Here is a 16,874-nt window from a genome sequence, read left to right on the forward strand (position 1 = left end):
TGAATTTTTTTTCCATTCAAGTTCATGAACCCTCTGAAATCTATTCATGGATTCTCTGCCATAAGCACATAGATCCCTCCCCCCAATCTATGTGTATATGACTCATTCATCTCTCTCCCCAGGTCTAGTACAATTCTTTGCGCATCATTCACACTCCACAGGGGCTTACTGATTGAATGAGGCTTGTTTGAAGGCTGGTTAAACCAGGAGGAAAGAAGAAGCTGCAGTATTTGCTGATTCAACCTTGCCCAGCTCCCAGGACAGGTTCTGAAACCAACATCTTCTCAGAGGCCTTAATCCCTATCAGCTCCACATCAGCTAACATCATTTGCAGGACTATTTTTGTAAAGTGAAAGATGAACAAATAAATAGCATTGAGAGGAAGGTGTGTGTCTGTCTGGGGGAGGGGGAAGGCAAGGAAAGAAACTTTCTTCCCCTTCCAGTGGAAACCCTGCTTCATCAGAAAGAGGTCCTGAGCAAAGAATTATGTTGCTCAGAGACTTATACAAAAACTACCTTCTAGGATCAGAGAGGTAAAGGGTCAAATCATACCACATGGAATGTTCAGCTAGAAGGAACCTTGAGAAGCTTCTAGAACATACCTATCATTTTCAAGATGGGAAAAAGGGAGACCTAGATAAAGGAAGCCGAGCTGGATCTAGAATCTAGATCTGTCCACTTGGGCTACCCTTCTGAACCTCAGGGTAGCCCCACTACTACTCTCTCAAGCTCTTGATCCACACCAAGCAGCTGTGGAGAGGGAATGAGGTCATAACTGGGAGGAGAGGAAAGAAAGACACAGAGAGGCATGAGGTTCCAAGAAGGTGAGATTAGGACTTCACGGTGGGAGGAACACTGGTTCTGACCCCTCTTCTCAGCCTCCCTATCATCTCTAAAAACCCAACTTAGTGTGTCACTGGGATTCTACAAAAGGTTGTTATTTTTTTAAGGTAAATTGACTCTAGAATGTTTATTTTTGTTCCTTTAAACCTCTGGCCTAGCTGGACAGGCTCCCAGCAGGGAGTTCCCAGTGTTCAGCCCTTGGCCTTCTGACCTTTATTCTTCTATAAGGGAAAACCACCTTGTTATGTTTACAGGGTTCCCTTGGTCAGGCAGGTATCCAGGAAATGGCCTTTGTTACTATGACAACCACTCTGACGCTGTTTGATTCAGTCTTGGTGGGGTCATCTGGTCAAGTATGGGTGGGGTTGAATTTTCCTCTTCCTTCCTCCAGTCAAATTCTGGAAAGCCCATCTAGAGGAGTGTTAGGAAAATAGGCCATCCCAATTCCAGGCTCCTACTGGACCATGGCTCTGCTATACTTGGCACAAAGGAAGCAGATGAGCCATTTGGAAATATCTCCCCTTCTTCTCCCACCCCAACTTGCTATCTCCCTTCCCTCCCAGAGCTGGAAATGTGGAATAATCAGCACTGGGTATTTTGGGGGCTCTTCAGTTGCTATGGCTACCCCAAAACTGTTGCCATAGAAACCTTCCTTCTTCTGGGGCCTGACATTTTTTAGGGTAATGTGGCAGGGAACCTTATAGCCCCTTCTTCCCTTTTACACATTCTCCCTCCTCTCCCCTCTTGCTCTGATTTGGCTGACTCAGGGGCATCCCTAGAAGAGGACTGGGGTATCTCACAGCAGGGAGCCAGGGGCACCTTCTACATTTTGTACTCTTTCCTGACCTGTTGTGGCATCCCGGGTAATTCATTCCCCCTTAGCTATGAGAGTACTCTCTCCAGGCCATCATTCCCTCTCCATTCGGCCTCACTGTACTCCCATCCCTTGCTCTTTCCCAGGCTGGAGACATGAAACGGCTAACGCATCATTATCCTGGCTTACAGTTTTGCTCTTTCCATAATCACTACTCTTCGGTTTCAAGCCCTGTCTTTTGACTGCAGCACAAGAGCTGACCCAGTTAGGGGGCTAAGAAGGGGAAGGGTCTGCAGAACCATCTCTTCTGCTTTTCAAGGATGTATATTTCCCAACATCCAGCCTCTGACATGCACAGGATGGAGAACTATCCATAACCCCTTGTCTCAACCAATTTATATCTGTACACATATTTAAATATGAAAAGATATAATATATATACATTGGCAAATATCTTGTGTACCCTACCTTTACAATTTTATGGATAGGGAAGCTGAGGCCCAGTATGATTGGTCACATATTGAAACAGCTGGGTGGTGTAGTAGATAAAATGCTGGACCTGGAGTCAGGAAGGCCAAAGTTCAAACCTGGCCTCAGGTATGACTTTTGGCAAGTTATTTAGCCACTGTCTGCCTTAGTTTCCTCAGCTGTAAAATGGGGATCATGATATCACCTATCTCCTAGAATTCTACTGTGAGGATGAAATGAGATAACATTTGGAAAGCACGTAGCACACTGCCTGGCACGCAGTAGGTGCTTCATAAATACTTGTTCCTTCCTTCTCTCCCTCAGTGATAGGAGAAGGTCCTGACTCCAAGTTCAGTTTTTTTCTCCACCGCTTCTGGCTGACTAGTCAGAGAAGTCACGTGACTTTCCTTGTTGGTCCTTTGGGAGTGGGAGGTGAGGATGGAAGAAGATATCTGTGGTTATCCTGAAACCTGGATTCCTATATACTCTACAGGGTCTCCAGGCTGTGGGGTGGAAGATCAGACCCTATACCATATGATATGCTTTCCTGAATCATCCATAAGGGACATTACAGTTCAGAAAAGAAGAATAAGGGAAGGTTTATTCTGGGGCCTCTTCCATGGTCAGATTCTTCCTGTGGCTTCAGACCATGACCGCTATGGACAGGAGAGATGATGGGGCAAGGAGGGCTCCTGAAAACTGCAGAGCCAAGCCAAGGCTTCTTGCCCCGTCCGATCTAGGGGAAAACAGACTCAAATAACTGGATGGTCAGAGCACCACCTGCCGGCCCTTGTCGTCTTTACATGGAGGTAACAAATAGTACATGCCCTGCATGTGAGTCAAACCAAAACAAACCAGATCAGTCCTTGTCCTCCAGGACAATTGCTTGCAATTAAAAAAAAAAAAACTGCGGAGAGGTGGTGAATGCAGCGTGTCATGCAAATAAATTTGATATAAGATATATGCATGTATGTGCACATGTGTATATACAAATATGTGTATACATGAATGTATATATGCATATGTGTATATCTATACATCTTATACATATACACACATATATACACACACATATACATGTATGTATATGTGTGTGTATATATATATATATATATATATATATAGGGGGGCAAAGAAAATTCTGTAAGAAAATTCAAGGAGGGAAAGAACAACTTTAAGTTGGTTGGGACTTCTTGGAGAAATCAATATTTGAGCTAGGCATTGAAAAACAGAAGGATTTCAATGTTGAAAGAGACTGAGGAAATAGAAAGTGGTAGGTATGGAATGGGCTCCACCACTGGATGGAGGCAGGAGAGGACAAGATGTGATTGGGGAGCCCCAAGTAGTCTAGTCTGGCTGGAATAGGGAAATAGTATGAAACAAGACTGGGGACATAGACGGGCCTGGAGAACAGTTATGTGATCATCACAAGGATGTAAGGGAAAGCAATCCTGAATAACTTCAGAGCAGTCTCATCAATACAGTAACCAATCATGACTGATGGTGAAGCATTGAACAGAGAAATCGTAGACCAGAGGTGTGGAACACAGCACATAGTTTTAGAAATGGCCAATGAACTGACTTGTTTTGTTTGACTACGCTTATTTGTTACAAGGCAGGAGGAATCAGTGGTCAAGCAACAAACCTTTATTTAGCACCTACTATGTGCCAGGCACTGTCCTAAGTGTTGAGGATACAAAAGCAAAAGATTCCCTGCTCTTAAGAAACTCATCGTCTAATGGGGAAACAACATGTAAATAACGATGGGCAAACAAGCCATATACAGGATAAATTGGGGGTATCTTGTAGAAGATAGAGTGTTAGCTAAAACTCAAGGAAATTAGAGAAGCTGAGGAAGGACGGGAGGTGAAAATCCCCAGAGTCAGGAGATGGAGTGTGTTGTTTGACAAATAAGAAGAAATCCAGTGTCACCAGATGGCAGAGTACATAAAGGGAAGAAGGTGTAAGGATACTAGAAAGGTAGGAAGGGACCAGGTTGAAAGGGCTGTAAAAGCCAAAGAAAGGATTTTATATTTGATCCTGGTGGTAATAGAGAGTGGCTGGAGTTTACTGACAGGGAAATGGCATGTTAAGATGTGTACTTTAGGAAGATCACTTTGACACCTGAGCACGCATTAGAGTGGGGAGAGACTTGGGACAGTGAGATGACAGTGAGATGAACCAGCAAGCTGTTTCAATGGTTCAGGTGTGAGGTGATGAGGGTTTGTACCAGGGTACAGAGGAGAGGAGGGGGCACATACAAGAGGTATTTTAAAGGTAAAATGGTTAGGACTTGGCAACACATTGTATACTTGGGAGATGGGTGGAGAGAAAGTGAAGAGTCAAGAATGGCACTGAGGTTGGAAGCTTGGGTGACTGAGAGGAGGATGGTAGTATCCTCAAGAGTAATAAGAAAATTAGAAAGAGGGTAGGGTCTAAGAGGGAAAGATAAGGAGTTCAGTATTAGATATGTTGAATGTAAAATATGTATGGGACATCCAGTTTGAGATGTCCAATAGGCAGTTATAGATGCGAAAGTGAAAGAGAGGTAAGACTGGATAAATAGATCTGAGAAACATCTGCATAGAGAGGACAGTTGATCCCAAGGGAGCCGATGAGCTTTCCAAGTGAAATACCATATAAAGAGAAAAGGGTATAGGGCAGAGCCTTGGTGTACACCCACCTTTAGCCAGTATGATCTTATGAAGCATTAGTAAAGGATGCTGGATGATGGTCCAACAGGTAGAAGGGGATCCATGATAGAATAATGTCACAAAATGCTAAAAAGAAACATATCAAGGAGAAGAGGGTGATTAACAAATAGTGCAAAAGATTGCTGAGAGGTCAGGAAGGATGAAGACTGAGAAGAGGCCATTAGCTTTGGCAATTAAGAGATAGTTACTTTGGATAGAAGGAGTTTTGGGTGAATCATGGGATTAAACTGTGGAGAGTTAAGAGAGTAAAAGGAAAGGAAGTGGAGGCATTGATTATATATAGCTTTCACAGGAGGTCAGCCACAGAAGAAAAGAGGAATATGGGAAGACAGCTAGCAGCCATGGATGCATTAAGTGAAGGGTCTTTTTTTTTTGAGGATGAAGGAGAGACATGGGCATGTTTGTAGGTAGTAGGGAAGCAGATATTGGGGACAGACTAAATAACAGAGACAGTCTTCTGGAGATGGGATAGAATGAGATTACTTGTGAATGTAGACGGGTTTGCTTTAGGAAGGGGAAGGGCCACCTCTTCCTATAAGATGGGTGAAGGAGACAGTTGTAGAAGGCACATGAGTGATCTGAGATGAGGAGGAGGGGATAAGAGGGAGCTCTCCTTGAATGGCCTTAATTTTTCCAGTGAAATACGAGGCAAGCTTCTCAGTTAAGAGGGTGAGGAGAGAAGCAGCTATGGGAGGTTTGAGGAAGGATTGAAAGATTTGGAAGAGCTTCTGTGGTGAGTGGGATAGTCAGTTTCATGATCTTCTCCAATTTCACTGAGTAGTACATGAGTAGAAACAAAGGCAGCAGATGATTATCAGGGCAAGATGTGCAACAGGATAAGGGGGCAAAGGACTCAAGAGAAGTGAACAGCGTAGAGTTGAACTGGATCCCCCAAAAAGCAAGATAGGGAAGGAAAGAGAGCGTAGCCAGTGCCAGTTTGATGGCCTAGGAATGACCTGTGGGGTCAAGGGATTGGAAGCCCTGGTGAAGATGAAGTGACAGTGATTAAAAAAAGAACGAAAAGAACATCAGTATTTTTATTTAAAAGATGGGTTGGAGCCAGGTTATAGAGGGGCTTAACTGCTGAGTTCATATTTTATTCTAAAGGCAATACTGAAGCACTGAAGATTTATCCACAGCACAGCATGGTAACAATGGATAGAACAATGGTCCTGGATTCAGAGAGATGTGGTTATAATCCCTAATTGTGTGACCCTGGGCATGTCACTTAATACCTCTGGGCCTCAGTCTCCTTATCTTTAAAAAGAAGGAGTTACACTCAGTGGCCTCTAAAGTCTTTTCCAGATTTAAATCTATGATGCTATGGTCACAAGGTAGGGACATGGCTGTTTCCTACTCAATGTGATGCATCCTTTGCAGAGTCACAAAGACTTGGTATCTGGTCTCTGTTCTCTCGAGCTTTGTAGGTATGTAATCCTGGTCAGGTCACTTAATCTAAGTGTCAGTTTTCTCATCTGTAAAATGAGGGGTTAGATAAGATGATCTCTTTGGTCCTATGATCTCCACCCTGGTATCTATGACCAAATCAGGACACTACTGGGGTTACGGGTTTTAGGTTTAGGACCCTGTGATCCCCCCTCTTCTGCATTACTGAGGATCTAGGAATCCTCCCACACAGGGTTTTCTTCATCTCAGTAGCTACTGACTTCCTCAGAGGGACACTGGGGTTCTGACCTCTCTAAGGAATTACTCTAATGCTACAGACTCAGGGTTAGGCTCTCTCTTTTTTCTTCCATCAGGTGGTGGTGCCTAAAAAGCTATTCTAAGCAGACCATCATTGACAACTGAGGTGATCATCCTGGGCCCTTTAATTTTGGGGGTTCTGTGTAGCTGGTGGGGAAAAGAGGCTAGTAGAGGAGTAGGAAGTAGTATGGAAGGTACCCCAAGCCTATTAACGTTTATCAACAGCTACAACAACAACAGGCCTGAGCATTTATCCACGCTTAAAAGGATAGAGGCTTCTGGGTTTGGCTGCCTGGCAGCAACAGGCCCCCTTCCAATGCATGTGGTGATTTTGTTTGGCAGCCACTAGTTGGCTGGGGCTCTTCCCCTGCCCAATCCTGCCTAAAATTCTGCCACTCTTACAAAGGTTAGGTCAAACACTGACTCTTCCATAAAACCTTCCCTGATTTCCTACTTCCCCCAGCTAGTTCTCTCCCTCCTCCTTTGAATCCTCTTTAAGAACTTGTTCATTGTGTCTCTTGGGTCACAGGACCTTTGTGTATTGCCCCATAGGGCACATTGTCCTATATATGATGACTTTGTGTATTCACACCCAGTGGTCTCTTTCATCCCAGAGCTCTCTGAAGGCAGGGACCCTACCTCCTTCATTACTGTCTGTCCTTTGACTCCTGCCCTAGAGTCTCACATACAGTAGGTGCTAACCAAAGCTAAACTTAGCTTAGCTTCTGGATTTTCCATGACATCACTGTCCAAGAAAACTTAGGTGGGGGAAATCCCTACAGATGGTGTGGTTATCAAATGAAATAATGGATATACAGCACTTTGTAAACTTTAAGAGGCCATATGTCTGCTTTTTGTAATGGGCATTACCTATCTTGCTTTTGCTTAGAGCCTTAGCTCTGAAGCTAGCTGAAAGAATCTAATCCAACACCCTTACTTGACAGATGGAGACATTAAGACCCAAGGAAGAGACTAAAGCTAGGACATAAAGCTGGCTAACAGCAGAGATTTTTCCCAGAGTGACTTCAAAGGGCTCTTCACACAGTGGGTTCCCAGATCATAGATTGAGAACTAGATGGGATGCTAGAGGTCACCTAGGCCATCCCCCTTATTTTGCAGATAAGGAAACTGAGGCAGAGTTAAATGACTAGTCCAAGATTGTGAATAGCTGCAGCATGACTTGAATGTGGTTGCCTTAGCCATGGCTGGTTAAGATGTTGTTTCCCTTTAAAATGTCTTATTGATGCTCTTATTGTTTGCACTTTACCATCACTTCCCAATGATTCCATGTGCTCCCACAGAACCATCCCTCCTCATGATTAAGTAGAGTTAAGCAATACAAGGCAATCTAGTGGAAGGGTGAAGAGTTTTAAGTATAGGAGAGATACCTGTTTATCTGAGATACAGACTGGGGGATGTGGGGAGGGGTGGGATAGACAATAACCTTTGCTTGGGATGGTCCTGTAAGGGGAGGGGTGAGGGAACTGAGCTAGGGTCACAACTGAGACTGTCCACTGTTCAGGGAGCCCTTAAGTATGGTGTCAGCATGAGGAAGCCCCTCACCCCCTGGCGGATTGGACTAAGATAAGAGACTCCCTTTTCAAGGCACCACTACTCCACCTGTTTCTCCACCCCAGCAGGCAGCCCCCTCCCCTACTAGTTCCCTGTTCTTGCATTAGTGAAAGCAGAGGTAACATTTCCTTGGAGGGCTGGAGGCCAGGCAGGATCTTGAGGTGGTTAGGGTCCTCCCTTCCGAAATCCTTCATTTCCACTTGTCCAATCCCAGGGAAGTCACTAGACTAACCAAAAAGATCCCAATCCACCTGTACCAAGATGCTTAGCTTCATGCACTATTTTTTTTAAGCTGGAAGAGTCCTCTAACAGGTAACATAGTACTCTACACACAATGGTCAATTGATTGACTGAACAAACTCTGAACGCTTGGATATCATAGTGAAAAGAACATTCAACTTAGAGTTAAAAAAAATAAAATAATATGAGTTACCTCACTTTGAATCATGGCTCTGTTACATATTACCATGGGCAGCTAGGAGCTGAAATGGATAAAGTACCGGGTCTGGAGTCAGTGAATATCAGAGTTAAAATATAGCCTCAGATATTTATGAGCTGTGTGACCTTGGACAAGTCAATCAACGTCTACCTCAGTTTCCTCAACTATAAAATTGTGGTAATAATAGCACCTATGTCCCAGGGTTGTGAAGAGTAAATGCCCTACCATCTGACATACACTTAGCACTGTGCCTGGCATATAGTAGATGCTTAATAAATGCTTGATTCCTTCTTCTGGGCTTCCATTTTCTGATCTATAAAATGAAGTAGTTGGATGGGGAATCTGAGACCTCAAGGCCACATTTGGCCTTCTAGGTCCTTGGATTTGGCATTTTGACTGAACCCAAGTTTTACAGAACAAATCCTTTTATTAAGGAGATTTGTTCTGTGAAGTTTGGGTTCAATCAAAGGGCCACACTTGAGGATCTAGAGGTTCATATGTGACCTTGAGGTTGAAGGTTCCTCACCCCAGATTCCTAAGGTCTCTTAGGAAGAGACCACTCCCCGCCCCCCCCCCCCCAGCTTATTTACAAATTGGAAAGCTAATAAGTCTTGTGTGGGCTGAGTACTGAGAGCTGGAGGTAAAAGGGAGATAGATATTAGGAGCCTGTCTTGGAATCCTGGTTTTTTCGCATGGTCCTGCCATAAGAGGGGAGAGATTAGAAGCCCCTCTAGGGGAAGTCTTCAGGTTCCCCTGTCTGGCAAATTCCTTGCCAGGTCATCTGCTGCACACACACATACCTTGAGGCTCTAGATACCACTCTCCCTGCCAGATATGTTCATGGGGACCTGATTCTACCTTGGAGGAAAGAAAGGGAAAAGCAGGCCAGGCACTGTGCTAAGTGCTTTACAAATGTTACCTCACTTGATCTTCACAACAGCTCTGAGAGGTAGGTGCTATTATTTCCCCCATTTTACAGTTAAGGAAACTGAGACAGATAGAGGTTAAATGGCTTGCCCAAGATCACACAGCTAGTATGTTTCTGAGGCTGGACTTGAACTCAGGTTTTCTGCTTCCAGGTCTAGCACACTATTCACTACATAACCTAGTTGCCTCTAAAATTGTCCTGGACTCCTGCTGGTCTACCTGGTGAGAATGAAAAGAAATACCAGGGAGATGCTGAGGAAATGGGTTTTCTACCCTGGACTGATTGGGGGAGGGATGTCCTACAAGAAATTCTCCATTCTTTGTACCCCTATTCCTTCAGAGGCTTGGGGGGAGGGAGGAGATATTAATCTGTGGAGCATCAGAGCCCAGGATACACCTAAGAGTAGCAACTTTGAACCTTCTGTGAGCTGGAGAGATCCTGAGATCTCTCTTCCACGTATGAATTAGGACTCCAGACTTTCCCCAGTTCAGCCCTGATTCTGAGCCTCCACTTGCCCTCCTGCCCCCACCAGATCCCTTATATGGGTGGCAGGGGGGAGGCAGGGAAGACGTTGCCCCTTGCTTGGTTTCCCACAAATGTGTCAGCCTCCTAAGCAGTTCGCCCAGGTCAGTTCCTCATTCCTATCCCATTCTGGTCTGGTTTATAGGAGGGGACCACTTATAGCACGTCGTTGCTGCTTTGTGAGGGCTTCTGACCATTAAGAACATTGCATCCGCTTGCTAACTGCACCCTGAAGGTTCCTCCAACACTTTGGACTATCTGGGGGACCCCAGCTCCCTTCTCTCGATGGGTCAACAGGGGAGATCACATCATTTGAACCTGGGGATGGTGGTCCCTAGCGCAGCCACCTTACCTCCTCATCTGCAGTCGATCTTGGGGGAGGGGAAAGCTGTAGAGCTTAGTTAAGGGACCTGGCTAAGAATCGGGGCTCCGAGGTCACTCACCTGGGTATCCACCATCATCATCACATTACCCTCTGCCTCGCATCGCCTCGGCGGGGTGTCACGGAGAACTCGGACGGGGATGGAGAGGTGATAGAGATGGGGCGGACCGGGGCGCCGGCCGGACTCCGTACTCCGAGACTGTTTCAAGGACCGCTCGCCATGGCCCCCCAGCTCGGCCTGGCTTGGCTCAGGGACCCGGGCTGGGAGGCCCCCGCGCTCAGGAAGTCCCGACTCAGCTCATGCCCCGGGCACCCCCTATCCCCTCTCAGCGGCCAGGACCGGCTGCGCTGGCCTCCGCCGCTCCCATTGTCTGCGCTGCCCCGCGATGCGCCCTGCCGCGCTCGCCTCTCCGTGCTGTGCCCGGCTGTGCTGGCCAGCGTCAGCCTTTTGCCCCTTGCTCCGCTCTGCTCCTCCCTCCCTGCTGCTGTGCCCCGAGCTGGGGGGCTAGGCACAACTCGGCTCCGCCCCGACTCGTGCCCTGGCAGCGCCGGGCTCCGAGGAGGGGGAGGGGACGAGGGGCGGAGCCTAGCGCTAGGCCACCCCCCTCATGCCCCGCCCCAGCAGGTGTGGGAAGAGGACCTGGGAGGGGCGAGGGAAGGTGATCCTGCCCCCCGAAAAACCTTATTCAAGTAAGGGGCCCTACCCAGACACGTTCACCCTTCTCCCTGGAAGGGCACCCCCGAGGCCAGGGCTCAGGCAGGGATTTCAGGCTCCACGTACACCCCTTTGACCCTTTTACGCACACACCTGCTCCTCTGAACATCTAACGGGATCCCATTCTCTGCACAGACGTGCTCGCGGGATCGCTAAACATGTACAGGGCAGTGCGCACAGAAAGCATACATCTGTGCACAAGCACGTCCATAATAGCCGAATCAGGTCTGGAAGAGCCCTCAGAGACCATTGTCATCGAGCCCTTCATATTACAGACAGGGAATATGAGAGTGCCGGAGCAGAGGAAGTGAATTGATCAGTCACACAAGTTAGAGGCAAAGTGGAGACTGAAACCCAGGTCTCATGAGTTCAGTTAAGCTCTTTCTGTCATAAGTCTACGGTTCCCTAGATCTGTCCAAACGAGGGCAGGACACTCCTCCTCCCTCACACACAGTCTCTATTATAGAAAGCCACAACTCCATCCAATCACACCCCCATCTGGCCCAGTAGGAGGGCCACACAATTTCATAGGCACTGCCTGTCACCCTCTCTGCCCAGGGCTCCTGGACAGTCCCATGCCCTGGGGAAGTGTTTGAGTTCCTTTCCAGAAACTTCATGTTACACTGGTAGCAGTCCTTGGAGACCTGGAAGACAGCTCAGGATCCTCATTCCTTGGCAACAGGCTCTCTCTGCCTTACTCCCAATTGTCTCCGCCCTACCTCCCCCAAAGCCAGTAGGCACCTGAGAGCCAGTCCCATGTGGGCCTTAGAGTTGCCTGGAAACTGAAAAAAAAAATAAATAAACTGGTTTTCTTAAGAAGAAGGAGGAGGAGAGAAATGCCAGGTCCTCTAGACTTAATCCAGAGGAGACCACTCTACTTCCTTTGGTTACGTCTCTTTACACAGACCCTGTCTCCCAGCAGGTCTCTTTATCCATTCTCCCTCCTCACTTCCCCTAGGGATGGTTTTAATGGCCTTCAGCAAATGCTTCCTCCTCCATTAGCTGGGGCAACCCAGGAAGAAGACAGGACTGACACAGACAGAGAAGGGAAGGGAAAGGTTCCTAGGGGTCCCTGTCTGTGTTACTTTGAGGACTGAACTGTGGTTGTGCATCACTGCCACAGACTCCCGGCAGTATGGAACTGAACTCTCCTAACTCTGGGGGTGGGGTAGAAAGTGGTCTGGCTATATGGTCCACCATATCAGGCTTACAATTCAGGGGAAGGGTGGGTGCCTGGCAAAGTGAGGAGGGTGGTGTGATGTGGCAGAAGAGAGGACATTATTCCTAGACTAACAGTACCTATAACAAAGAAAAAGAAAAAGAAAAAAACCATGCCTGTTCCATCACTCCTTGTTCCTCCCCTAACAAAGGAGATCTGCCCTTTTCTATGACCTCATTAACCTTGTATTGGCTGATGGGGGGTGGGGGTGGAGTGGGGTATCCCACAAGGGAATGGTCTGTTAAGCTCCCGACCAGTGGGCTAAGTGCTATATTATGTTGGTCATTTCCAGTTCTTGATAGAGGGACATCCTAATGAAGGATGGATGATTCTGTAGGTGCCTCGAAATGTCCTCCAGGCTATACGGATACCCAAGGCTGACAGATCCTAACCTGACTCAGCCTTTGGAAGGGAGCTCTGTATTCAGGTCATGTTAGGGGCAGCGTTAAGGAAAAAATTTTGAACAAGGGAGTCATTAAACCTGAGGTTCAGTCCAGAAAATTGATTAACTGGCTGTGGGAATTTGGGCAATTAACTTTCTCCCTCCTTTCCTCATTAGTAAAATGGGAAGTGGACATTCCTACCCTGACATCTTCACATGGCTGTTGGTAAGGATAAAATGAAATGTTAGTGTGATCTGGTTATTATGGCTCCTTGAGCAGCAACAAGTTTGTTAAACTTCAGAGTAGCAGGAACCTTAGGAAACAGAACATCAGAGTTGAACAGGACCTTGAGCCAAAAGCACATAGAATATGAATATTAAAGCCGGAAAGATTTTGGAAGGTGGAACAGAATGGTAGAGCTGTAGAGGAGCTTAGAACAGAGTCAGTGTACTGGGAGCGACCTTAAAGATGATCTAGTTCAATTCTTTCTAAAGAAGGGGAAACTGAAACCCAAAGTAACTTGCTTAAGGTTACACCGGGTACATTAGTGGCAAGGTCTGAATCAGAGGTCAGGTTTCCTGATGCTCAATCTACAGTTCTTTCCAGCCAATCAGCAAGGCATTTATCAAGCAATTAGGTGTTTTAGGGATTATGCTTCATTTAGCTCTTCATTCCCATTCTCTTACACCAACTTCAAAAAGCCTCCATTTCCTCAAGAGAAGCAATCCAATCCACAGCACTGTACAGGCGATGTGTTATGGGGGCTGCAGTATGGGTGACGGAGAACATGGGTCCCAGCACTTGGCTAACAATGAAAAATAAGAGTGGTAAGACCCATTCCCTAAGTCCTGGGTCCTTCTCACCATCCCTTTCAGCCCCTTTCCCAGTCAAAGAATCATGGAGTAGATTTTTTTGGATACCATTAAAGTTAATCTCCTCAGGTCATGGACTCCAAAGTCCAGTTGAATATGGACAGAACTCCAGATGCATTACCACACACATTTGTGCACATACATGCTTGAATGCGTGCATGCGAGCTGGCTCATACACACTCTCTAGCAGACCTCCCTTCCTGTCGTTCCCCCCACCCCCTCTTTCCTTGGTGAGCCAGGTTGCCATGACAACAACAAGGCCGATGCTGAGAGAGTAGGCCTGGTGGGGCCAACCCTAGTGGATATTTATGATGCGGCTGACAGGTGGAAATGAAGAGGGTAGGGGTGAAGGCAGGAAGAGGGAGGGGGTGGAAAGGCAGGGAGGAGTCCCCTGCCCTCCCTCTCATACAATATTCTCCTTGGCTCTGGGGTGGGGGTACGACAGAGAAGCTCACTCCCCCAACCATGAGGGGGCTTTGAGAGCCATCTGATTCTGGAAAAGCACTGCCTTTTCTCTCTCATTCCTTCACCAAGCACCTTCTCCTTCCCCTATCCAACACCTCCTGCTAAGCTAAACAACTGCTCCATCCATCAAAGGCCTCCCACTACTCTAAATACTTTCTCTTCCATCCCATCATTCTTTCCTCCCTTCCTCCTGCCATTTCACCTCCATCACACGACCATCAGCACATATCCCTTTCATACAGCAGATCTATCCTCTTCCTTAAGATTATTCCTGAAATACCTTGTCTGCAACACAGAGGAGCCTAGGGATTGTAATGGGTATAAGGGAATGTTCAGTGGTACCACAGATCAAGCTCCCAAGCAGAGATAGGAACTGGGATTGCTTCTAGGGCCACAAATGATTTCTTATTTGAACAACCAGAGCTTTTGCTTGTTATCCACAGCGATAATCGTAATGATTCATGCGTCATCTTCTTCACAATCTCTAGGTGAGGTAGGTAGTGTAAATATTCTCCTCACTTGACAAATGATGAAACAGGATCAGAGAGGTCAAGGTTAGGCTATTAAGAGAGATCAGCTCCTCCGGCAGCTTTTTCCATCACACCATACTTTATTTGTGGCAAAAACCTGGTTGCAGACCCCTCAACTTGAATCTGGTGTTTTGTTTTACCAATAGCAAGGGGAAGGGTCCTTGTTCTGGTCCCCTGCCTCTCCAAAGTCAATCTTTCCCAGGCAGGAAAAGTGATTCTGTGGTCCTGCTCATGTTCCAGTAAGGTCAGGCAATACAAAGGAGGGCAGGCTTTGTCTCCCCTGGGATCCCAAGCCTGACTCTGACTACCAAAGCCTGATGCAGCCTAATCATTCAATTCTCCAGCTGGGGCAAGAGGGTGGAGGTGGGGGGAAGGGGCTCCATCAGAGGCTATTGAGGTCCAGCAGATTCGGTGCAGTGTGGTAGAAGGGGGTGAGCAGGAATAACACCAGGGACAGAGTATACCTTCCTAGAATGCAGGTCTCCTCTACCTCTAAATAACTATGGAATATCAGGGGTGGAAGGGACTTTAGGGATCACCATGTCTTTTTATATTTGAGGGAATAGAGGCCCTCAAACTCATAAAATTATTGACTGAGCCTCTTGCGATATGGTTCCAGGTCTCCAGACTCCAAATATAGTATCGAATCTTCAGAACACAGCTCAAACAACCATCTCCTATAGAAATCCTTCCCAGTGAGCTCCCCCTCTTTTGTTCAATTAACCCCAGTGGCTCACTATTGCCTTAAGGAATAAATATTAATTTGTTTGGCATTCAAATCCTGGGTCCAATTTACTTTTCCAATCTCATTATAGTCCCCTTTTTTTTGCAGAGGATTTTAACCCTTTCATCTCCAGAACTCCTCCCTACCCCACCCCCACCATTAATGTTGGCATCCCCACAGCCATATTTTTGATAAGCAGATCTTAGGCATGCTCCGATTTAGACCCTACTCCTCTCACCCCACCTCATTTTCTCTCCCTACCACCTTGTGAATACCTGCAAATCCCACTCCCCCTCAGTTTGAAAACCACGATCAAATCACCATTGCTACAGTTCCTGAAGGGGTATATCATAACTACTCCCCCATAGCCCTACTCATCACACTAGTAACATTCCAGACCAAAGTGCCCCTTCCTGGCCACTCTTCTCTGATATAAACTGTTAGCTCCTTGAGGTCAGGGGCTGTCATTGTATTTGTATCTCCAGGGTTTGGCACATAGTAAGAACTTAATAAATGCTTATTCATTCATTCATTCATTCATTCATTCATTCATTCATTCATTCATTCATTCATGGTGCAGTCATGCTGTTCCTTATACACATGCCATCTGTCCCCTATGCTAGGAAGACACTCCTTCACCTCTACCTCTTAGAAGCCCCAACTCTCTTTAAAGCCCAGCTCAAGAGCTACCTCCAACAAGAGGCTTTTCCTGATACCCTCAGCCTCTAGTGCCTCCTCCCTCTCCCTTCCTAATGACTTTCTATATTGTGCCCCCTAACAGGATGTAAGCACCTTGAGGACAGACCAATTCATTTTTGCCTTTGCATCCCCAGATCAGTGCCTAGTGCTTAATACCTATTGAATACTGGTAGCACCTAGCATTCATGACACTCCTTGGACATTGATTATAAACAGCCCAACTCTAATTTTTCATGTTCGTGCCTTGTCTCTTCAACAAAGCTAAGGTCCTGGAGGAGGACAGACTAGATTTTACTTCTCTCTGGGTCCTTTCTCATGTAGATCTGGCATGTAACATGTGGATAAATGTTTGCTGAGTAAGTAGTGGCTATGGAAGTGCACTCTGTGGACAGTCTGGCTATAGTCACTGGCAATGTCACAATCCTAGTGGGAAGGGGAACCCACCTGTGGCTCTATTCAGCAAGCCCTAATGGCATCAGGACCCGCTGCTCCATGTTTTCACATTCTTTGGCAGGAAGGTCAAAAAGAGAATTCACTACCCTGGAAACCAGGTCTTAGTAATAATAGCTAGCATTTATAAATCCCTTGGAGGTTTTCAAAGTGTCTAAAAATATTGTCTCGTCTTACCCTCACAATAATCCTGGGAAGCTAGTGCCATTTTACAGATATGAAATCTGAGGTAGACAGAGGTTAAATGACTTGCCCCAGGGTCACACAGCTAGTATGTGAATGTGGCCAGATTTGAACTCCAGGTCCAGCAGTTCTATCCACTGAGTCACCAGCTGCCTTAGTTCTAAGAATGGAGCTGTCTCATCCCAGGCTCTCTTGATACTTGGAAAAGCTGGTCGGGACCCTAGCAGAAATGCTATCAGCCTCTTCAC

At 46.5% G+C, this 16,874-nt stretch overlaps 1 protein-coding gene and 1 long non-coding RNA gene across 2 annotated transcripts in view; one reads left to right on the forward strand and one right to left on the reverse strand.

The window, feature by feature from the left end:
* RALGDS (ral guanine nucleotide dissociation stimulator) overlaps nt 1-10,695 on the reverse strand; it is an 87,834-nt gene extending 77,139 nt beyond the window's left edge. Inside the window, exon 1 of the mRNA XM_072632819.1 lies at nt 10,448-10,695. Coding sequence (XP_072488920.1) covers nt 10,448-10,468 — 21 coding nt within the window. The 5' untranslated portion in view covers nt 10,469-10,695. The remainder of the gene's footprint in view (nt 1-10,447) is intronic.
* LOC140519611 (uncharacterized) lies at nt 457-3,037 on the forward strand. The gene is made up of 2 exons (XR_011972243.1): nt 457-824; nt 2,619-3,037. It is a non-coding gene; the product is annotated as an uncharacterized lncRNA (long non-coding RNA).
* Nucleotides 10,696-16,874: the final 6,179 nt, after the last annotated feature.

The sequence above is a fragment of the Notamacropus eugenii genome, chromosome 1 (genome assembly GCF_028372415.1).
Source record: "Notamacropus eugenii isolate mMacEug1 chromosome 1, mMacEug1.pri_v2, whole genome shotgun sequence".
Taxonomy (NCBI): Eukaryota; Metazoa; Chordata; class Mammalia; order Diprotodontia; family Macropodidae; genus Notamacropus; species Notamacropus eugenii.